The following is a 25089-nucleotide window of genomic DNA, read 5'->3' on the forward strand; positions in this document are numbered from 1 at the left end:
CTAGCAGAGATGCAGTCCAGGGATCATTACGCTGTGCAGCAGTGATAGTGTCAACATCATGAGAGGATAATGTACACTCGCAGGCGGAGTCGTCACTGGCCTTCAGGGGAAGCAGCAATCGGGATAGTGCGTCAGCATCGGAGTGCTTTCGCCCGGAACGGTAAACCACGCGGATGTCATATTCTTGGATTCGCAATGCCCAGCGGGCAAGGTGGCCCGATGGATCTTTGAGCGTCGACAGCCAACATAGTGCATGGTGGTCGGTAACTACGTCAAACGATCGGCCGTATAAATATGGGCGAAACTTGCCAAGCGCCCACACAATGGCCAAACACTCCTTTTCTGTAACGCTGTAATTCGTCTCCGCCTTGGTTAACGTGCGACTCGCGTATGCGACGACGTATTCTGTGTGGCCAGGTTGACGCTGTGCCAACACAGCGTATGGATTTCGGTTGGCGCTTGAGGGTCAAAATGGCGAAGAATGGGTGGCGTCGTGAGAAGGCAGCGCAAGGTTTTGAAGGCGTCGTCACACGCTGGAGACCATGATGAGAGATCTCTAGCGCCGCCAAGGAGCTGCGTGAGAGGCGATATAATTGAAGCAAAATTTCAAACGAATCGCCGGAAGTAAGAGCAGAGGCCGATAAAACTGCGTAGCTCTTTCATAGTGGTAGGTTTTGGGAACGCAGTAACAGCACTTAGTTTCTCGGGATCCGGGCGAATGCCCTCCTTTGACACGACATGGCCTAAAATTGTGAGCTGACGAACAGCAAATCGACACTTCTTCAGGTTAAGTTGCAACCCGGCGTTGGTCAAGCAAGTGAGTACGTGCTGGAGGCGGAGCAGGTGCGTTGCGAAATCAGAGGCGAACACCACAATGTTGTCAAGATAGCAAAGACAGATTTTCCATTTGAGGCCACGCAGAACATTATCCATCATTCTTTCGAACGTAGCAGGTGCGTTGCAAAGTCCGAAAGGCATGACGGTGAACTCATACAAGCCGTCTGGTGTAACAAAGGCAGTTTTTGGGCGATCGGCCTCTGCCATCGGAACCTGCCAATAGCCTGATCGCAAATCCAGCGAAGAAAAGAACTCGGCTCCCTGCAAACAGTCCAGAGCATCATCGATGCGTGGTAAGGGGTAGACGTCCTTCAGCGTGATCTTGTTCAACCGTCGAAAATCAACACAGAAGCGGATGGGACCGTCTTTTCTTGTGACGAGGACCACGGGAGAGGCCCATGGGCTTTGGGAAGGTTGAATGACGCGTCGACGGAGCATGTCATCGACCTGGTCTGCAATGACGCGACGTTCCGTAGCGGACACGCGATATGGTCTTTGTCGCAGCAGTGTGTGAGAGCCAGTGTCGATGTAATGCTCGACCGTCGATGCACGGCCAAGAGATGTTTGCGCAACGTCGAAAGAATGGCGGAAGTGCTGAAGGACAGCGAGAAGTTGAGATCGCTGCGAGTGCATCAGATCTTCGGCGATGAATGGGCTGAACACACCAGTCCATGTTGAGTCGGGTACGAAGAGGGCACTCAGTTCATGGTCGGCAGTAGAAGGCACTTCGTCGAGGACGGAGACAATTCGCGTTGAATCGACCGACTCGACGTAACCAAGGCATTCGCGGCAGAGCAGTGATAGCGGCGACGAAAGATGATTGGAAATGGGCATCGTGCTGACACCGGCGGCAAGGTCAAGAGCTGCAAAGGGCAAAGGAAGCGCTTTTCTGGTAACAAAGTGATGAGAGGGCATGAAGAAGACCGTCCCGTTGGATATGGTACTACAGAAGACTGGTACGAATGCTGAAGAGCACGGGGAATACAGGTGTCTTCTTCCACGAGAATTTTAGCGGCAGGATGAGCATCGACGGAGGCCAGGTCACCAAAGTGGAAAAGTTCAATCTCAGCCCGAGCGCAATTGATGATGGCATTGTGGCGTGAGAAAAAACCCATCCTAGAATAACGGCGTGGGAGCACGATGAAAGAACTATGAATTCAATAGTGTACAAAACGTCCTGTATGGTCACACGGGCAGTACAAGCAGCGGTAGGGCAAATGGGTTAAGCACTCGCTGTTCGTAGCGACAATCCAGACAGAGACGTCGTCACTTTACGAAGCGAACGGCAAAAACCTGGCGTCCATAACTGAAATAGCGGCACCGGTATCGACGAGGGCGACTGTGGCGACATTTTCGGTAAACACATCAATGACATTGGCAGGTAAAGGAGGAGGACTTCGGCATGTCGACAGTTGCGCAGTTCTTGCCTCAGGAACTGCGTCGTCTATTTTCCCTCTTCGTTAGAGACGGGTCGTCGACGCATAGGGGAAAGCGATCGGCGACGTGGAGAGGACGATCGGAGGCGTTCGAAGCGAGGACGGCGATCAGTCTGAGAGCGAGCTGGTGATGGGTCGAAGGGTCCATAAGGTGCATTTGAATCAGGCGGCACATAGGGCGCTTGGCGATCGTCATCGAACGCCTGCGATCGGCGGCGGCAGAACCTTGTGACATGACCGGGACATCTACATGCGAAGCATATAGGGCGATTGTCCGGCGTACGCCACGGGTTAGCGATGGCAGTGGTGTTCCAGGGGTTGGGAGGGGGAGGGCGGTGCACAGGCTGCTGGAAGCGACGCACGGGCACAGTGCGAGGGGCCATTGCAGCAACTGTAGCATAAGTGACTGGTGTAGTCACGACATCCTGCTGGTGAACAGCCGGCAGCGCTTCTGCGACCTCTTCATGGATCACGTTACAGAGATGAGACGGTAAAGTGCTAGCAGACTCCTGATTGACGGACACCAGAGATAGCTGTCGTGCGACTTCTTCGCGGACGAAGTACTTGATTTGGGTTATCAGGGAGGCTTGTTCTGGGCCGGTGGTCAGGCTACAGAGTGACGCCGCATTTGGTGGGGGATGTCGCCTTGTCAGAGCTCGCTGCTTACATAATTCATCATAGCTCTGGCACAAGCTGATGACGTCGCCAACAGTGCACGGGTCCTTGGCCAGAAGCATCTGGAACGCGTCATCATCGATTCCCTTCATGACGTGCTTGATCTTTTCCGCATCCGTCATGGCAGCGTTCACGCGCCTGCACAAATCTAGCACGTCTTCTATATAGCTGGTGAATGTCTCACCCGTGTCCTGTGCGCGTGTACGCAAATGCTGCTCGGCTCGTAGTTTCCTGATGGCGGGTCGATCAAATACTTCCGTAATCGACGTCTTGAACGCCGACCACATTCATATGTCCTTCTCATGATTTCTGAACCAGAGCCCGCGAGGTAGAATGATACGTAAGCCAGTTTGTTTGAGTCATTCCATTTGTTGTGAACGCTCACCCGTTCGTAGGACGACAGCCACTCTTCAACGTCATTGTCGTTGGTTCCGCTGAAGATAGGAGGCTCCCGCTGGCGAACGGTGCCAGCGCAAGGGGCGGGTGGCGATGGAAGAGTCTGCTGGTCGGCGTCCGGCATGGCGGAGGGTAGCGTCCGAGAACAGAGTTCCAGGATGGTCGAATGGAACGTTACCCCGCACGGCTCCACCACTTATAAAGGAGATTTATTGGGGTTCGTAACACCGCCGGTCCTGGGATGCACCGAGCAGTACCCGAGCTCGAGCCTCTGCTGCGCGCTTGATGCTGCCGATGCTGCTAACTCTGTGCGCACGTTCGTCATCTTCCTTACAATACCTTAATACAACTAAGTCAGTAAAATCAGCAATTTGCTTCATTATACCGAAATTTCGGTGTATTGAAATTTGATATTCTATGCAAGTAAGTACAGTTGCTGATCGATTTTTCTTACAAGGAAGGGGCCGCAAAGATTTCTTAGTTATCGGGAAAGCAAAAAACACAAATATGAAAGGAAAAAAAATTAATTTTGTTCAGTCTGAGAGGCGGCGATGAAAGATCATGCCGTGTCGACGATAGTTTCATTTCAACAGTACAAACTAAGCGAACCCAACCACGCCTTTGCGTCCCCTCCACCCCCGCAGTTGATAGCGTAGCCCGCAGTTGAGTGACATTATCATGAAGAGCACCAACAGCGGGGAGCGAATGCTTCGTTTGCCTCTCGCTTCAACAGGTCTCCAAAACTCAAGCTTATACAACCCCTTGTACTAAACACGCAGCAAGACAGTGTACATGATGCACTGTCTTCCATGCCTTCTCGGCACACCCACTGTTTGCACATGCAGCAGATTACGTCTAAAACAGGGCGTGCAGGCAGCATATTTGCTCTGCTGTGCTGACAGCCATGCAAAGCCACGGCCGTGCTAGAAAAAGAGATGTGCTGCAACCTGCACACTCCCTTCATGTGCACTTCATCGCGTTACTGTGAGCTCGCTCTCTTCCCCGCTTTTCCTTTGCTCAAGCAGGAAGACGGCGCTCATCAAGCCACCATCCTTCTCAGCTCACACTCGCGTGCTTTCACTGGCACCCAAAGCGTACTGTATGTGGGGCACGATGGGGTCTTATTGCACTTGGACTTTATAGAGAATGTGACGCTGCTCCGCTTCGGTAGGCAGAAGTCCACATCTGCTGGATTAGCTGTCAACTCACGCTCCATTTGCATAAAATGGCCTAGTTTAGGTTGCAAAATCAAACAAAATTAAGTTATGGAATTTAATGCCCCACAGCAACACATGCTAAGTCTACAGTATTACACAACACACAGCCGGCATAATCCTCCTGCCAGTATAGTTATCTCCATTGCCTGCTTATTCAATGCCATAAAAAGCAGTTGGTACACAGGGTACATAGTCACAGAAGCATTGCCACTGTGATTAAAACCCTCACTTGTGAACATTGAGGCTGCTCGTTGAAGAGAAGGTTGAGCCACAGATCTCGCACACCAGTGGGGTTAGGTTAGTGTCCCGCTTGCGTGATCCTGACTCAGTACTAGTGGCATCAAGTATGTTGACACATGGGTGCTCGGACAGTGTCTCCTGCTTGAAGAAGCCCTTGCCACATGTCTCGCACTGGGTTGGAGAACAACAAAGAAACAAAACAAAACCTTGATGAAGTTTTACAAGATTCACTCACTGAAAATTTTTCAGTGTATAACACCCAGTTCCAGATGCCATACCCCACACAATCAGTGTCAATCACCACTTTATATACTGAAAAAAAAAAAAAATGAGTGGCATTGTACAAAATGGCACTGGCCATTTTCATGTGCTGCTCTTAACAATGCCAGAAAAATGCAACAGAAAGCCAACATTAAAAGCTATAGCAGCTGTCACCACATTATAAGGCATATGTAAATGACCAAACTAAAAACAATGTGACACATCTGGCTTTAAGGTACATCACCATCTTTGAAAATGCATTTTTTGAAGAAAAAAAGCTTTTTTTCCGTTTTTCATATTTTGAAAATATCTTGACAATAAGTAAAAAGCATGCCGACCACATAAAAAAATGAAAGACGTTTCAGCTCCTTTGACGGGAGCCTTGTTCAGAAAGCCTCTGAACAATATTTTGCGAACAAGGCTTCCATTAGATGAGCCGAAGTGTCTTTGTTTCATTTTCCTCGGTGTTCAGTATCCTTTGTACTTATTGTCATGATCTTTCCGACCAGACGGGCTTCTGTCAAAACCTTGATTTCTTTAAAAATATCTGCCTTTCAAAATTATTTAACAAAAACAATTATGTTCCCACCTTAACCCATTCAAAAGTTACAGCCATTTTCCAACCCTTCTGTATACATTCAAAACTGAAACCAAAAGCATTGCATTCCAGAAAGTGCACCATTTCATCCAAAATACAACTAACCACAAATATTGTTTATTAAATAGGGTTTAGAAGGTACAGTCCGCTTCTGTCAATTCGATTCCGGTTAATTAGACTTTTCGGTTCATTCAATCCTGACCAACAGTCCCAGCTGGTGCCCATGCATTTCTATGAGCCCAAACTTTGGTTATTTTGATCCTAAATCTGACCTTTACCAGATACGTCATAGCCATAATTTTATTATACAGATTTTACGCACTTTAGAGCGTATATTTTAAGGCCCCTTTACAGCCACGTCACCCCAATTTCATAGTAATCATAATTACACTGCAAACCCACTACCACAGACATGGCGCTCTTTGGCCATACCTGGCCCTTGCGCCATAAAACCCCGTACATCATCATCACCTTTACCAGATAATTCGCATTTGACAAGCCACAATGCACGCACCTGACCCTTATGATGACCATAATAGTGGCCCTTTTAGGGGTAGTGTCCATCTCGGCGGAGCTTAGGGGACAGTGTATGCATGGAACAAACGTCATCTCTGGTCAAAAACACCCATTTTTGGCCTGCCCAGGAAGATTTTCAACATTATGTCTGGTCAAAAATGCCAATTTTTGGACTTCCCAGGAAGATTTTAAAGCAATCACCATAGCTCATAATATCTGGTTAAGGTATTAACCCGATTATAATGCACTTTTTTTTTTCATAAAAGTTGGGCCAACAATTACCTGTGCGATGCAGTCGAATACAAAACCTAAACTACATTCACTATATTTACCCGCAACCTTCGCGAAATGCGAAGGTTTTGGGTTCGGTTCCCACCTGCGGCAAGTTGTTTTTTCATCCACTTTAATTTCCATTAATTTATCGTTTCTTTATTTTCATTTCTTAAGCACAAGTAATTTCCCCTATGTTGTCCTTGATGTCAGTGTTTGTTGGCTTATGATATGACTAATAAAAATCGGGACGCTCGGTTAACCCCCTCTCTTCTCGTTTATTCACGGTGTTTGTATGCTTTACCGCATGACACACATGTTCTGCGGCGAAGTCGACTTTAAGAAACCCGACCACCATTGTATTATTAGCATCAAATGAAATGTGAACAGCGGAGCGTGTGACCCAAGCACAAGTGAAGGTATAGTGTGCGCCGTCTAGTCATCACCATTTATAGGCGTGCACATCCGGTTTGGCCGCACTGCGCAAGTTTGCTGACCGAAATAATGAATTTGGCAGACAAGCGGCAAACTCTAACTATGACGGTGCAAACTGCGCCACGCTCACCGCTGTTCGTGTTTCATTTGACACCGAGGGCACTTATAGTTTTGGCGAACTGTGTGACAATACTCACCATAAACTGCAATATTTTCTCTTCCATTTTCTTTTATTTTCTCTTCCAAACATAAGAACCAGAACAGTAGCGAAAATATCTCACTATAGGGGGATCACGTAGTGTGACCAAACGGGATGTGCATGCTTGTCAATGGTGATGACTGAACGGCACGCACTATACCTTCAGTTATGCTTGGGCCACTTGCTCCGCTGTTCACGTTTCATTTGACGCTGATGGTATAACACATATAAGACACTAGCACATTTTTCTTGCTAAAGAAATCAGATGTGCATTAGATCTGTACTTTGTTTGGGAGTTTTTATGTCATTTATACATGAGTTTTCTACTTTGGACACATGGATGAATCATTAAATCAAATCAAATCAAATTTGGCGCACAATGAATCAGCGGTGTGCTATGGAATTTTTTCTGCATCTTGTATAATTTGACCCACCGGATAATTAGATCAATTTTGTTCATCGCATCAGAGTCAAATTAACGGAAGTTGATTGCATAAGATGCTTATACGGCATCATTTGTATGTTTGAATTAGTTATAATTTTCCTAAAGCGTTGCATAATACCTGCTTTTCTTGTCCATAGCAGGGCATGTATTTTGAACCTAAATATAATGAAGTGAGTTTTAAACAATTTCAATATAACGAAATTTCTCTGCTGCCACAAAGAAATACCGAGACAATAAGTGGAGGCTTCCTCGAATGCAGATGGTCAAATGGTTGAATTACATGCGGCTGCTTGCTAACGAACATCTTAAATTGCGAAGTGGAGAGCCACTACTGAAGAGGAGCAGCATCATGTTCCATATAAAGTCCAAGTGTAGTGAGATCTTATCCCCCCCTGCCCGCTGTCTGCTTCAGGTGTGAGTGAAACCGTGGGAACATGAGCCAAGAAGGATGAGCATAGTCTTCCTGCATAAGCAAGGGGGAAGGGGAGGAGGTGAGAGCTCACTGTAGGGTAGGGGAGAAGGAGTGTGTATGGAGGGGGGGGGGGGGGGGCAGGTTGGCGCGCGTCTTTTTTTATGGTGCAGTCATGGCTCTGCATGGCTCTATCAGCATAGCTGAGCGCATAAGCAGCCTGTGTACCTTGATTTAGACGTAACCTGCTTCATGTGCAAAAACTGGTCAAGCTGAGATGGCGTGGCACTGTTCTCCCACGCGTTTAGTCCTGGCAGTTGTGTAATCTTGAGTTTTGGAAATTTGTTGAAGCAAGAGGCAGACAAAGCATTTGATCCCTAATGCTGGCACTTTTCATGATAGTCTTCCCACTGCGGGTGACACTATCAGCCAAGGGGGAGGAGTTAATGTGAAAGGAAGGCTGGCTTTGCTTCATGCTGCCCATGTGAAGATATCGTCGACAAGGCATGAAATCGTATATTTCATTGCTTACTTTCAAATTCAACCAAATGATTTTTTTTCCTCACTCATATTTGCTTTTTCAATTGCATAATAATCTTGAAATTTTTGCAGCCCCTTCTGTGTAAGAAAAATTGTTCGGTGACTGTACGTACTTGCACAAAAGGTTGAATTTCAATGTAACGAAATTTCGGTATAACAACGCAAACTGGCAATTCTACTGACTTCTTATACAGTTAAACCTCGATATAAGTAAGGCATGTTGTAAAAAAATTTTGCTGAACTCGATATAACGAAGACAATAAAAATGGCGAGTGCGTGCTCACGCACCCCCCCCCCCCTTCCCGGTTTAAGGCTGCTCACACTGGAGGACTGCGCTCATCAAGCCACCATCCTTCTTGGCTCACTCTCACAAGCTTTCACTCGCACCCATAGTATACAGCATGTGGGGTGCGATAGGATCTTATCGCACTTGGACTTTATACGGAACATGACGCTGCTCCGCTTCAGGGGTCGATCTTGGTCGCACAGCATGTGTTTTGAGAGATGTGTTTGCAAGCAGCCACTTGTAATTCAACCATGTGACCATCTGCATCTACAGAAGTTTTAATTTATTGTCTCATTATTTCTTCGCGGCACTACTGAAATTTTGTTATATTGAATTCATGTACAAACACAATTCGTTATATTGAGGTTTAAATACATGGTGATCTATGGACAAGAAGTTATGAAAAGTTAAATACTTCGTTATATTGAGAATTTTGTTATCGAAGTTCAAAGTTTGTATTGAAATTCATTGTAATGAAGTTTGTGTATCAAGGTTTAACTGTATTTCGTGTTGGCTCGCCACAACTGCTAAAAGCTTCTGTGTTTATGCTCCGAATGTTTTCCACACACACACACACAAACAAGACTGAGACCTTGAACTGTGGCTCTCCATGCGTAGCAGCCTGATGCTGGTCACGGGCGGCAACAGATTGAAAGACTTCACCACAGGCCTCACACTCCACTGGCTTCCCTTGGCACACATGTGCTGCAAGCAGTGTGGGGTTGCGGAAGCGACCGCCGCACACTTCGCACTGGTGTACATGTGTGTGCTCATACTGGTGTCGTCGAAATTCAGCTGCATTGGTGAACACCTGCATAGAGGGACAAGCCACACAACCACAGAGCTGTGGTGTTTACTCAAGCTTCATAAATGTACACCTATCTTCAGGCAGCACAGAAAATTAAAGAGACACAATGCTGTAATTCAACTGAATTCCTGTGTAAGTTAGTGGAAACTAGGAGGCAAAGTTTCATATACTCTACCATGCATGCAGTTACAAGTGAGCATTTGGCCATTCTCAAGTTTTGCAACATTGTGTATAAATGTAAATGAAGTGGAACACTATGCTCTGTTTACTTTTTGTGGTGCCTGTGCTACCGTGGAGGCAAATGAAGCACATACAGGAATGTACTGTTAAGATCAACGACGCATTCTCAACTTGTCATCTATAGACTATCCATGTAACTGCCGCTAATTGGCAACACCGCAGTCTCCACACAGTACTTGAAATTCTAAAAGTGCACAAAGATGAGAACAAAGAGAGAAGATAGGACGAGGCGCTTCATCCTGTCTTCTCTCTTAGTTCTTGTCTTTGTGTACTTTTACAGTTTCAAGATGCAAGTAAACCAATTAGCCCAGCTGTCTGTTCTGTTACCTCGCAGTACAAAGCATAATACCTCTTACAAGTAATAACTCCAAGATACGATAGCATTAGTCCCTAAGGATGGTGTAGGCTGACATCACAAGAAGTGGTGAAAGCAGAAATGAGAGATGCTGACTTTAATAACAAGCTGGAGATGTTTGCCTAGCTAATGGCCTGGCATTTTACAAAGCAGAAATGAAACAATACGTTCTAGTGAGCCCTAACCTGATCATATTTTGCTTTTCCATAACAGTCATCATCATCATCATCAGCCTGGTTACGCCCACTGCAGCGCAAAGGCCTCTCCCATACTTCTCCAACTACTCCGGTCATGTACTAATTGTGGCCATGTTGTCCCTGCAAACTTCTTAATCTCATCCGCCCACCTAACTTTCTGCCGCCCACTGCTACACTTCCCTTCCCTTGGAATCCAGTCCGTTATCCTTAATGACCATCGGTTATCTTCCCTCCTCATTACATAGAGGGTGTGCCATACAAGTGAGCTGAATTCCAGGAAATGACAGTCGTGCAGGGAAGATGAACATCAGAGGACGCTTGACTCTCATGTCTATGAATGCATGAGCACCATGTGTGGCTGTCTGTGCATGTCTAAGTATGTAGATTCTTTGTCAGTAGCCTACGAGCCCCAATCTGATTGTGGTCTGTGTTTTGAGAATGTTCGAAGCAGTGGAGAGCCTCGTACCATGTTCACAACATTATACATCTTCAGATGGTGAGGGGCAGTCTTCAATAGCTTTTGAGTGCTGAGGGTGCCATAGAAGCCTCATCATGTAACTCAACAAGAGCTGTAGTCATGTATGCAGAAAGGTAGAGGAACGTCACGGGACATGAGAGAGTCAAGCGTCCTCTGATGTTCATCTTCCCTGCATGACTCTCATTTGCTGGCATTCAGCTCACTCGTACGATACAAGTGCAATGGTGGGAGCCGGTGTCACAGTTACACAGCTATGACGTGAGATGGACCAAGCGTTCCGATGCTAGCACCACTTGATAACATGCAATCGAACCGTAAATGGCCAGCATACTTTCTAAAATGACTGCACATGTATTTGTACTGATGATAAACTGAGTTGTAATAGTTAAGTGCACATGGTACCTTCTGGCAGTGTGAGCAGGCTGCCTGCCCATGCAGCTGTATTTCTTGTACTTGGGTGCAGAGGCGCATGTGGTTGGCGAGCGAGTCAAGCGAGCGCAACCACTTGCCACACACGGGGCACGCGTGTTGTCCCGTGTGCACAGGCAGGTGCTTCAGCAGGTAGCCATGCCGTGTGAATGCCTTGCCACACACACCACAGCTGAACCTCTCCACTTTAGGCCGCTGCGGGCAAGCGTGGTTTGACAGAATCTCCTGCACACAACAGGTGTCACAGTTTAACAATGTGAGCTGGTGACTTGCACTTATGTAGAGACTAACAAAGCACACTCAATAAATGAAGAGGTAAGTGCACTAGGAAAAAATGAGACGTCTTCCACACAATGAGAAAAAGATGCATGCATGAGCACCTTGACAATAGCCCTGATCAATCAAGATTTTGAGGCAACGGCACACATACTACTGAAAATATTAGGCTTTCAAGTGGACCAGGCCGGGCATGGACATGTGCACTGCATAATGCTCAATTTCACGTTTTCTCACCATGAAGTCAGTTGGTAGTTTGCACTAATAATGTACCGTTCCTACTACTTGTTGTGTTAATCTTTACCTAGGTACAAGTCACCGAAAGGATACCATAGTCCTAGTTAGCAAAGCAGCCAGCCTGTTAACACAACATACTTTTTGCCTTAGCAAAATTGCAGTGAGGTCGTGCGGGCATCAATGCCAAGGTGTTCCTTAATACAGTATACTAACCTCAACTCTGGGAACATTATTGCAAAGATTACCAGGCCATCCATGTATCACGTTAAACATGTGGATAGAGACTTTTATAGTGTCCGCTATTCCGGCAAACGGGGGCGGTTTGGGCGGATTGCCAGATGTGCGGGGGCGTAAATGTGAGCAGCCGGAGCAGTGCAGCCACCTAGTGGCATAGAGTTCAACTAGACAAACACAGAGCTAAAATTGCAGTAACCCACTATATTGACACGTGTACTTATCTTTATCGGGCGACCACGTTTCGCCGCTTAACAACTGTAATCGCACAGCGACGGACGCGCCTGCATGTATCCGACGTTTCTGGAAAGTTATCGATGATTCTACCCGGCTGTCTGTTGTCGCCGAACCTTATGTTATCTGATTTCATCGCCTGACGCGAATGGCGTAGAACATTGTGGAATACGCGCGGGTCCCAGCGATTAGTCTGGAACATTCGACGACTGCTGTATAAAAGCCGACGCGCTTGACCCGCTGGGCAGATTTTCGACGATCGCCGAGCGTGTTCGCCGCTATCATCGTGCTATAAGTGTAGCCTGTTTTGTGGGCACAGGTTCGCCCAATAAAAGTTAGTTTTGTCGTTCACAGTACTGCTACTGTGTTATTCAACGTCACGACCACGTGACATCTGGTGGAGGTGCTTGTGCGTTCATGTACCGAACGCCCCCGCAAAGCCGCGATCCAAGCCCGAAGCCCGAGGACAAAACCAACGTCGCCCAAGACCAGCGAGCTAGCCGCCGGCTGCAAGGACTGCCCCCAGAGCACGGACTCCTACATGAGACGTGCAGGAAGATTGCCGCCAAGTCCTCCCCAATGGCAGCCCCAGCATCCCCCGTCGTGCTGCAGCAGCCCAGGGAGCCCCCCACGTTCCGCAGTTCAACATTCGAGGACCCGGAAACCTGGCTCGAGACGTACGAGAGGGTCGCTGCATTTAACAGCTGGAACAGCGACGACAAACTGCGACATGTCTTCTTCGCATTGGAAGACGCTGCCAGGACGTGGTTCGAGAACAGAGAAGCCACGTTAACGACCTGGGACCTTTTCCGAAGTGGCTTCCTGCAGACATTCACAAGCGTCGTACGCCGAGAACGAGCCCAAGCACTACTGGAAACCCGAGTGCAGCTGCCCAACGAGACCACCGCGATTTTTACAGAAGAAATGAGCCGCCTATTCCGCCACGCCGACCCGGAAATGTCCGAGGAAAAGAAAGTCCGGCTACTAATGCGTGGTGTTAAGGAGGAACTTTTCGCCGGTATGGTACGAAACCCACCGAAGACTGTCGACGAGTTTCTTCGCGAGGCCACTAGCATCGAGAAGACACTCGAGATGCGAAACCGGCAATTCGACCGCCGCACCAACGCTACAAACTATGCCGGAGTTCAATCACTGGCCTCCGAAGACCTGCGCGAGGCTATCAGGGCAGTCGTACGAGAGGAGCTTCAGAAGATCTTCCCGTCGTCGCAGCCTCAAGTGGCCTCGATCGCTGACATCGTCAAAGATGAGGTTCAGCGGTCGCTCGGAGTTCCGGAGGTGCAACCTCAATTACCGCAACCCAACCCGAAGCGATGACCTACGCCGCCGTCGTACGCTGTCAAGGCCCTCCTCAGCGACCGCGCCAGGGCCCTGTAACGCCGCAATTCCGTCGACCAACGCCGCCGCCGCCGACAGCGCGCCCACCCGTCGCCCAGCGGAGCTACCCGAGGAAGACCGACGTTTGGCGCGCTCCTGACCACCGCCCGCTCTGCTACCACTGCGGGGAAGCGGGTCACGTCTACCGACGATGTCCATACCGGGAAATGGGACTGCGAGGTTTCGCCGTCAACGCTCCGCGCCCGCAGCAAGGTGAACGCCCTCGCGATATCGCTGACTACCTCGCGGCTACTCAGTGGAGTTCTCGACGACCGTCGCGTTCACCATCACCAGGCCGCTACCTGTCGCCGCAGCGCCGACCATACACTGGCCCAGCTCGGGGCCGGTCAGCGAGCCCATATCCGGAAAACTAAAAGCAGCAACCGATGGAGGTGCGGTTGCTGTCCGTCGAACTGTCGAAGATCCTCCGCCGCCGACGAAGACGCCGAAGAAACTACCTCGACGACATAACGACACGCCGCCGTCCCGACGAAGTCTGGAAGGAAAGAATGCGACGACGAAAGACGACCTGACGACGTCACATACCAGCCACAAGTCAACGCGACGCAGTCGTGATCCGACGCCAAGACCGAACTTTAATGCAAGACAAAGAGCCACCGACCTCGACGTGCTTCTCGACGGCCACGCAGTCACCGCCTTAGTCGACACAGGGGCTGATTACTCCGTCATGAGTGGACACATCGCCGCCCAGTTGAAGAAAGTTAAGACTACGTGGGAAGGCCCTCAAATTCGTACCGCCGGAGGACACCTCATAACGCCGACTGGAATGTGCACGGCAAGAATTACCATTCACGACCGGACTTACCCTGTCACCTTCGTTATCCTCCAACAGTGTTCACGAGACGTCATTCTCGGCATGGACTTCCTCAACCAACACGGCGCAATCATCGACCTGAAGTCGAAGTCAATAACTCTGTCGGAAGACCATGCGATACCGTCGGAGAACCCTCGTAGTCACCACGCCTTGAGTGTGCTCGAAGATCAGGTGAGCATCCCGCCTCGCTCCAGCATTGTTATTTCGGTCGGCACCGAAACACCCGCTGACTTAGAAGGTGTCATCGAAGGCGACCAACGTCTACTGCTAGACCGTGAAATTTGCGTCGCAAGAGGGATCGCTCGACTGCACGGAGGAAACACGAAAGTGTTGCTGACAAACTTCAGCCAGGAGTACAAGCACATCAACAAGGGCACGACGATCGCATACATCGAGGAAATTCTGGAAAACAGCAATGCGTTTGTCCTCTCGGATTCCGCCGCATCTACCCCGACGACCATGGTTGCCGAACCAGACTACGACATTAATCCAAGTCTCCCCGTGATTAAGCAACAGCAGCTCAGAAGTCTGCTCCGGCGATACAAAGGCTGCTTTTCGACGTCATCGAGGATTCGACAAACACCAGTCGCCAAGCATCGCATAATCACCGAGGAGTACGCTCGACCACTTCGCCAGAGCCCTTACCGAGTTTCGCCGCGAGAACGTGAAGCTATAAGAGAACAAGTCCACGAAATGCTGCGCGACGACATCATCCAGCCGTCGAAAAGCCCGTGGGCATCTCCTGTTGTGCTGGTGAAGAAAAAGGACGGAACCCTTCGTTTCTGCGTCGATTATCGTCGTCTGAACAAGATCACGAAGAAGGACGTATACCCTCTCCCACGGATAGACGACGCATTGGATCGGCTCTGCAACGCTAAATACTTCTCCTCGATGGACCTCAAGTCTGGCTATTGGCAAATAGAAGTCGACGAAAGAGATCGTGAAAAGACCGCCTTCATCACCCCAGACGGCCTCTACGAGTTCAAGGTTATGCCATTTGGACTGTGCTCGGCGCCTGCAACGTTCCAGCGCGTGATGGACACGGTTTTAGCAGGATTGAAGTGGCAGACCTGTCTCGTTTACTTGGATGACGTCGTTGTATTCGCCGAAAATTTTGACGATCACCTTAGGCGGCTTGCCACAGTACTAGAGGCCATCAAGTCATCAGGGCTCACTCTGAAGCCAGAAAAGTGCCGCTTCGCTTACGATGAGCTTCTATTCCTAGGCCACGTCATCAGCAAATCCGGAGTACGCCCCGACCCGCAGAAAACAGCTGCCATTGCAAAGTTCCCGCAGCCCACCGACAAGAAGGCAGTGCGTAGATTTCTTGGCATGTGTGCCTACTACAGGCGATTTGTCAAGAACTTTTCACGCATCGCTGAGCCGCTGACACAGCTAACTAAATGTGACGTCGAGTTCAAGTGGGAAACGCCACAGGGCGACGCATTTCAAGAACTCAAACGACGCATGCAGTCGCCGCCCGTACTTGCGCACTTCGACGAGCACGCCGATACCGAAATACACACTGACGCCAGTAGCCTAGGCCTCGGTGCCGTCCTAGTCCAGAGAAAAGATGGACATGAACACGTGATAGCTTACGCTAGCCGATCATTGTCAAAAGCAGAAGGCAATTATTCTACAACCGAAAAGGAATGCCTCGCCATCGTTTGGGCCACAGCGAAATTTCGCCCTTACCTATATGGCAGGCCATTCAAGGTGGTCAGCGATCATCACGCGTTGTGTTGGCTAGCTAACCTAAAAGACCCCTCAGGACGGCTGGCACGGTGGAGCCTTAGGCTACAAGAATACGACATCACTGTAACCTACAAGTCCGGACGAAAACACTCAGATGCCGATTGCCTATCCCGCGCCCCCATTGACCCGCCGCTGCAAGATGACGAGGATGACGACGCCTTCCTTGGAATAATAAGCGCGGAAGACTTCGCCGAACAGCAACGAGGAGACTCGGAGCTAAAAGCCCTAATCGAGTATTTGGAAGGGCACACCGACGTTGTCCCAAGGGCATTTAAGCGTGGATTATCTTCGTTCACGCTTCAAAACAACCTACTCGTGAAGAAGAACTTCTCACCAGTCCGCGCCAACCACCTTCTTGTTGTTCCGTCGGCGCTACGTCCAGAAGTACTGCACGCCCTACATGACGATCCGACCGCTGGGCACCTCGGTTTCTCCCGGACGCTATCGAGGATACAAGAAAGGTATTACTGGCCACGCCTAACCACCGATGTCGCCCGTTACGTCAAGACATGCCGCGACTGTCAGCGACGCAAGACACCACCGACAAGACCAGCGGGATTACTACAGCCGATCCAGCCTTTTTACCGACCTTTTCAGCAGATCGGGATGGACTTGTTGGGACCGTTTCCGACATCAGCTTCCGGAAATAGGTGGATTGTCGTGGCGACGGACTATCTCACCCGCTTCGCTGAAACTAAAGCTCTACCGAAAGGCAGCGCAGCCGAAGTGGCTAAATTTTTCGTCGAGAACATCCTGTTGCGACATGGTGCTCCAGAAGTCCTCATCACCGACAGAGGAACGGCCTTTACAGCGGAGCTCACTCAAGCCATTCTGAACTACAGTCAGACAAGGCACAGGAGGACAACGGCCTACCATCCGCAGACGAATGGTCTTACGGAGCGGCTGAATAAGACCCTCGCCGACATGCTAGCGATGTACGTCGACGTCGAGCACAAGACGTGGGACGCGGTCCTGCCGTATGTCACCTTCGCCTACAACACGGCGGTGCAAGAAACAACACAGATCACGCCATTCAAGTTGGTTTACGGCAGGAACCCGACGACGACGCTCGACGCCATGCTGCCGCACGTCACTGACGAGGAGAATCTTGACGTCGCTACCTATCTCCAGCGCGCCGAAGAAGCCCGACAGCTCGCCCGCCTACGGATCAAGACCCAGCAGCGTACCGACAGCCGACACTACAACCTCCGACGACGCTTCGTGGAGTACCAGCCCGGCGACCGTGTTTGGGTATGGACCCCGATACGCCGGCGAGGACTCAGTGAGAAGCTGCTGCGACGCTATTTCGGACCCTACAAGGTCATCCGACGTATTGGCGCACTAGACTATGAGCTCGTGCCAGACGGCATTTCGCACTCACAGCGGCGCCGCGCACGATCTGAAGTGGTCCACGTGGTGCGCCTTAAACCATTTTACGGACGCTGATGAACTTCCTTAGTTTGTTGTTTTCTTTGCTACGAGTGCTTTTCTTTGTTACTTTCGTTTGTTAGCAGCATCGGGGCGATGCTTTTTAAGAGGGGGGTAATGACACGTGTACTTATCTTTATCGGGCGACCACGTTTCGCCGCTTAACAACTGTAATCGCACAGCGACGGACGCGCCTGCATGTATCCGACGTTTCTGGAAAGTTATCGATGATTCTACCCGGCTGTCTGTTGTCGCCGAACCTTATGTTATCTGATTTCATCGCCTGACGCGAATGGCGTAGAACATTGTGGAATACGCGCGGGTCCCAGCGATTAGTCTGGAACATTCGACGACTGCTGTATAAAAGCCGACGCGCTTGACCCGCTGGGCAGATTTTCGACGATCGCCGAACGTGTTCGCCGCTATCATCGTGCTATAAGTGTAGCCTGTTTTGTGGGCACAGGTTCGCCCAATAAAAGTTAGTTTTGTCGTTCACAGTACTGCTACTGTGTTATTCAACGTCACGACCACGTGACAATATACTGCTTCACTGCTGGTGCAAATTTTCGGTAGTGGCAAAATTGTAAACACGATTACGCCGCTGTCAAAAATTTACACTAGCAGCTAAGCAGAATATAGTAATTGGCGTTGTGTTTATGTGGTTGAGCTTTACACCACCAGCTGGCGCCACCAATCTGGCCGCTCCTGTTTACGCCCCCGCTCATCCGGCAAACTGCCCGCACTTGCCGGAATACCGGACGCACTAAAATTCTCTAATGACACATGGATGTGTGATTGAGCTTTTCACCTCGCAAATGTTGTAGCCATGGAAAAAAGGGAAAACCAATAACTTTGAAGAGCCTGCCATGCAAAATGAAGACTTTTAGTCAAATGAGATTGAGCTAACGGAAGTGCAACCGTAATGTGAAAAACAATAAGCTGACACATGTTCAGTAGAACCTGGTTGATACAATACCGCTTGGCACAATTTCCCAGCACCAACATTCACGATCGAAAGCACAAAAAATGACTCAATACAGCTATGTTTTTTTATTAACCAATACGTTCCCAGAAAACATGATTTTTCAGCACTAACATTCAGCACACCACCAACTCCAATCTATTGATACGTTTTCCGGCTGCTAGATCCCATGTAAACAAGAAAACGCTTGAGGTGCGCATGATCGGGAGCAGTAGCTGCCTGCCACAGCAGCTTCCCTACAGTACTCACCTACTCATGCCATGCCAAAACTCACTCAGTTTTCTATTACGGGACCAGCAAACCTCCTTGTGGGTCAGCGCACACTGAATTCACAGTTATTACCACCAACCATATTGCGATAAGCATCATCATCTATCTGCATCAAAGAAAGCATAATGCCTTTGGAAGTGCATTGCATGCTTTTAATGGGCGGTAACCCAAACATGCCACCATTCCCTGCTACATAGGGTGTGAAGTGAATGTCATGTTTCGCTCTGGCATTGCCCACCAGTTCAATTTCATTTCGGTTTCCCATCGCTGTCTTAAAACACTGCGAAATATAAATATGACAAAGCACATCTCAGCCCACTTGGGTGCTACCAGTTCAATACACATTGGCATCTCGTGTCACAACAATTCATGCAGAGTGAGCACATCAAAGCTTCCGACCATCTGTGCCCTGTCCGATGAAGCTGCTGACCCAGGCCGAATACGAGGACGAATGTAAGCTCGGCTAAGTAAAAGAAATGAGTGTGCATCTCTGGTCACTCGGGCCCCACCAGTTCAGCACAGGTTATCTCATCTCACAACGATCACAATGCTTTGCCTTACGTAGATGTCAACTACAGTTGAGTGTTTCAAATGTTTTAGTGACTTCGGATTGTATGTTTTCCCAGTTAGCGTGTTCTTCTAGCGTGTTTTTCCAGAACATACGAACAAGGTTCTACTGTATCTCAAGTCATCTACGGTAGTGACTAAATGACAAGCAAACATCTCATTTATATGCAACTGCGCAATTTCTGAATGCTCTATTGTAAATCTATTTCTAGATGCTCCGTTGTAAGTCTCCCCAGTGCTTGCTTGACACATTCAGCCATTGATTTCTCATTATATCGCTTCTTGGTCTTTCTTGCATCCGCTCCTTCTACAACAATAGCCCTTACGCAGACATTCCTTCTGTGCTCGTGGTGTCACCATAGCTTTGCTGTAGGTACCCAAAAATTATCATCGCACCGTTGCTGAAGTCAAAGAATTCGGGCAGAGGTAGCAGCACGAACTGAAACACACCATCAGGAAGAAAGATTGCATTCTCTGAAGTAGCACAGAACATAGCTATTATTATTATTATTATTATTATTATTATTATTATTATTATTATTATTATTTCGTTTGAAAGCTAGTACCATACTACACATAATAATGCTCTTGATAAGAAAATTAGAAAATTACTAGCCCTGCAGCTTCAGCAAGATTGTTATATATATTACTTCAGTTGGTGGCAAGACAAGGAAAGAGTACAGATGTGCAAAACTATGTATTGTTGTCACTGCCTCACACTTTGGACAAAACTGCAGTTCTTGTTATTTTGTGATGTTCTTGCTCTAGTCATCACAAGTTCACGGACACCACAGTGGCAATGAACATTGTGCAAGGGGTTTTTTAGCATCACACCAGGCCGCCACCAGTGTTGAGCTGATAAATACCATTAACTGGCTAATCCAGTGAAATGTAATCGCACTTATTCTACCGTATCCACATGAGATGACTGGATTAGAAGAACACATCCTCCCCCACGATCTCACTGCTCCACACGCACCCTGGTAGTGTAGCTCTTGCCACAGTCAGGGCACATGTGCTGCCCCGTGTGCTTTGCCATGTGCCGGCGCAGCAGTCGGTCTGTGCCAAAAGTCTTGCCACACACAGTACATGGCAACTCTGACCGGTCCATCGATCGCCCGGAACAGGCATGGTTCTGCAGGTTCTCTTTGCGTGCAAACACCTAGAAAACGAGAAGGAAACACAATGTTTGACATTCAGTTGTGGTTTGCGTAGTCTCTTTAAGCATAAACATATGCCTTTCTTAATGTAGTGAAACAACATGAAATTTGATGTTTTCACAGTGACTTATGTTCCTTCAGCAATAGTAAATACCACTTAAGACAAAGCTTTAGCCTGGGGCCAACTCCAATTTCCTTATTTAAATAAATGTAAAATGCAGAGATGCTCTCGTTCAGCAACTGTCTTAACTGATCTGCATAAATTTCTTGCATTAAGAGGAAAAGGTCAAGTTCTAGGGACACTTGGGATTCCATTTTCCCTTTGTTTATCCTCAAAAAAAATTACAGGAAATTATAGGTGCTGAAATTTAGTGCAGAATTGCAGAGGATACAACCTTGTAACTCCGTGCCAGAAAGCAGAATCTGGGGGAGGATTTGTGGCCTCTGTAGGGCGTTTTGTTTACTTGTAAATTGAACAATAAATATTGCAATTATTATCATTAAAAACAAACAAACACACACACACGTGACCTACTCTATTGCACCGGTGGCAGGTGAACTCGCCAGTGTGTTTGCGGATGTGGCGAAACAGATACAGCGTCTGATTGAAGCCCTTGCCGCACAGGTCGCACGAGAAACGACCTGGCCTCTTGGGCCGGTCAAGTCGCACCTGCTCCACACTTCTGTAGAACTTTTCCACCACCTGGCCCCCTTCCTGCAAGCAGTGCACATAATGGTTCTTCTCACTGACTCATACATGTTGTCTGTACATGAACCGTCTCACATCAACTGCTTCACATCAAGGTCCTTTTGCCCTCTTCTAATGTTAGTAAATTTCACCCATTAAAAATTCAGTTTCAACACATTTCTTGCATTTTCATCATCATTAGGGCCAAATGACAGCAATGAACACCTTAAAATTGAAAATTTTCCAGGAGTTTCTGCATCCATGTACACACTAAACCAAAACTCATAAATATCAGGTACAGGGTCAAAACTGATTATTTCACATGCACTATGTCTGACATATGCAGCCATCTGATAAATTTGCCTGTTTTAAATCACTGCTGTCAGAAACAACAAAGAAGAACAGAGCTGAACACATGGCAACATCCTTGTGCCTCCAGGATGTTGCCATGTGTTCAATTTCTGGAACTTTTCTGAAACACCTCATATATATTTGCCAATTTTTTTCAGCACAGGTCTAATTAGAAATAGCTTATAACATACGTCTTATGAATACATCTTAAACATCATTGCTTTTGTTAGTGCTTGTGATCTCAAAGCCTTATCTAGGCATGTACAGTCAGCACCAAAACTTTATGGACTGTGGATCCGAGAAAAATTTGAATATTTCTGCAGCCTGGGCACGCAGCCAAGTGTTCGAATTTCCAGCTTGTACGAGAGCATGCGAACAACATAGTGTTGCACATGTGTTTCTTGCTGGCTGCGGTCACAGGCTGCTTGGAAATTCCATGTCTTCTCTAATCGCACGGTCTGTAACCTTTTGACATCAACTGTACATCTGTAGACACGATGACCAATGGGGTTATTCTGTCAACTTGTAGATCTTCATCTCCTTGCGATTGTCATTTTGCTACTGGTGACAGCCAGTAACGCCTGGCACGCACTGTAAAAGTGTGAAGCCCTGTATCGGTATGGACACTAGTTTAAATTCGGATTTCTTACGCCATCAGTCTCACTGCATCTGGAAGCAGTCCACTAACTGCATTAGGGTGCCTTCCAATTTAAAAGCAGGAAAAACGAAAGGATGTATGACAGTAGCAAAAAAGCTGCACACGTAGCCTCAGCAGCGTGCACCATCCATTATAGAAATAAGAATAACACAAGGGGCATAGGCATAAAAATAAGAATGGATAATAATGAATGAAATGCCAGCACATCAGAAAACAGAGTAATTAAGCAGCATATTAAATTATACAAATATTAAAGTGCATAATTTTTATATTTACTATGTTACGCTGCAGGATGCCATCATAACTTCAATGTCATGCTGGTAGGCAATTAAAGCAGCAGGCAATACTTTCCATGCAATCAGCTTCTGCAGGCTTTAAACAAAAAGTGAACAACAAACAATTTCCATCTCTTCACTCCAATCTCTTGTTTGTTTACCCCAACACTGAGATAGCACAGAGGCATGACTTGACTACGTGACAAGCAGCTTACTTACCTCTTGAACCTCCGTGCTTTCAGTTGCATATGCATCGACAGGCTCTGTGGCCATTGCCTCAGAGGCTGTGCCAAGGCTTTCAGCAACCGCAGCTGACAGCTCCTGCAGCAATTAATAACAAAATAGTATGTTTAACTATCAACACCCCAGGATGTGTTTTGTATTAACCATTATATCAACAGTGGTACCCGTAACAGTGGCACCCCATAGGTACACATACTTTTTATATTTCTGCAAACATGTTAGTTGCCATTCATCATCTAGGTTTACTGGCTGTAAAACCAACATGACTAGCATACGGTGGTTGATGGAAAGATGTTATATAAGCATGGCCCTTCAGGCGAAATGGTGGCAAGTACCACCAAGCTCTTTCTTTTTACCTTTCTGCTATGTCTTGCCTTAATGGCCGTGGTTCTTAGGAACAAGTCACAGAACAAGTCACAGAGTAACGTGTCTGGAACACCTTCATACACACTGAGCAAAATATAAAATTTTTTCCCTTTCTTTGTGCCACCAATCTTTCGGTGGCTCTTACTAGGCTTAACCATGCCTCCATTCACTTGGTCAAAAGTTTCAGTGGCTCAGTTCAAGCCTTATGTGAAATCAGAACATTCTGAAGAATGTTTTGAACTAGGACAATGATACAGTCAGAAGTATACATAGGTCGGCAGTGTGGGAGAATACTCACTCACACTCACTGACCATAATTATTGCAGGCCTCACACTCACTCACGTTCACACTCACCTCCACTCACACTCACAAGCACTCACTCACATTTGCACTCACCTCCACTCACATTCACTGGCACTCATTCACACTCACCTCCACTCACTCCCACTGGCACTCACTCACACTCACCTCCACTCACCCTCACTGGTACTCAGTCGCACTCACCTCCACTCACATTCACTGGCACTTAACTCACACTCACACCCACCTCCGCTCACACTCGCTGGCACTCACTCGCACTCACCTCCACTCACACATACTGGCACTCACTTGCACTAACACTCACCTCCACTCACACTCACATGCACTCACACTCATATGCACTCACTCATACTCACACTCACGCCTTTGAAATGAGTGTGAGTGAGTGCACTCATGAGTGAGTGTGCCGACCTATGGAAGTATGTATTGTGGAAAGGCAGCATGCAGGCTGACTAGAATAAATGTGGCTTTTGGTGGAAATTGCATGAGGAGGAGGGGGGGGGGGGGGGGGAGTTGAAGGTAAGATGAAGGAGAAAGCTTTGAATCACTAAGTTTATAAGATCTTAAACTGCATTTCGCCTGTTTTGTTTGTTTGTTTGTTTGTTTGTTTCTTTCTTTGCTTGTCACTTCAAATAATAAATAATGCAACTACTTAAAACTCTTGCATTACTGACCGGAAATGATACGATTGTCTTTCTCACAATCCTAATGTTTGAAATTACCCTAAACTGAGGCACAAGTTGGCTACCTTTTGTAATGCTTCTGATTTCCAACATATTAACTTAAAAGAGAGTAGAGGAGAAGAAAATGCTTCACTGGCTGTGGTGCTTGCCATATTTATTCACACACAATCTATTATTAACACAAATCTATTTACATAGTCAGAAAAGTTTAGAAAAAGAAACTGACTCCATTAAGTGCAATATGCACTGTTTGTTTTGAGTGTAAAAATCTTGCCTGATTGTGCAAATCATGCATGAGCATGGCAGGTTTTTCATACAAATAGCACAAGCTGCAATCGCTTTGCCACAGCTTTTTCACACTGGCCTGTGTGTTTCCATGTCACTTTATAGCAGAGTCATAAAAAAAGAAGGGAAATACCACTCGACACAAATGCATCAGAATTAACTGTTGTCAGAACTAACTAGCTTGCCATAATTAACTGTAGCACAGCAATATACCTCCAAGAGTCTGATGACAGGATAATTAGCTTTTCTGGTTACCTGCATTTCTGGTTAGCAAGGGTCAAATTAATGAAGCTTTACTGTAAGGCACCTGCCATGGCTGAGTTATATTGATGATAGCCCACTATAATAGGCCTCTGGTGGCAAGCCATGCAGCATGTAATCTACTATTGTGTGACTGATTAGATAATAATCAATTTTTGGGTTCATGCCAAATGAAAAGTGTTTTTATAGATAAGGCACTCTTCCTTTATTTTTGCCAGCATGTCACTACCGGTGGGCAGCAGTAGCCACAGCAGAGCCGCATACCTCAGTTTTTTCCCAGGGTAACAAGCCGCAACTGTAAGTAGCATCACCATTAA

General features: G+C 47.5%; 1 protein-coding gene across 1 annotated transcript in view; it reads right to left on the reverse strand.

Moving 5' to 3' along the window:
* LOC126536779 (uncharacterized) overlaps nt 1-25089 on the reverse strand; it is a 79809-nt gene that overhangs the window by 26172 nt on the left and 28548 nt on the right. Inside the window, exons 11-16 of the mRNA XM_055074161.2 lie at nt 22832-22933; nt 21176-21355; nt 20460-20642; nt 11241-11492; nt 9353-9571; nt 4791-4972 (exon numbers count right to left, since the gene is read on the reverse strand). Coding sequence (XP_054930136.2) covers nt 4791-4972; nt 9353-9571; nt 11241-11492; nt 20460-20642; nt 21176-21355; nt 22832-22933 — 1118 coding nt within the window. The remainder of the gene's footprint in view (nt 1-4790; nt 4973-9352; nt 9572-11240; nt 11493-20459; nt 20643-21175; nt 21356-22831; nt 22934-25089) is intronic.

The sequence above is a fragment of the Dermacentor andersoni genome, chromosome 4 (genome assembly GCF_023375885.2).
Source record: "Dermacentor andersoni chromosome 4, qqDerAnde1_hic_scaffold, whole genome shotgun sequence".
Classification (NCBI taxonomy): domain Eukaryota; kingdom Metazoa; phylum Arthropoda; class Arachnida; order Ixodida; family Ixodidae; genus Dermacentor; species Dermacentor andersoni.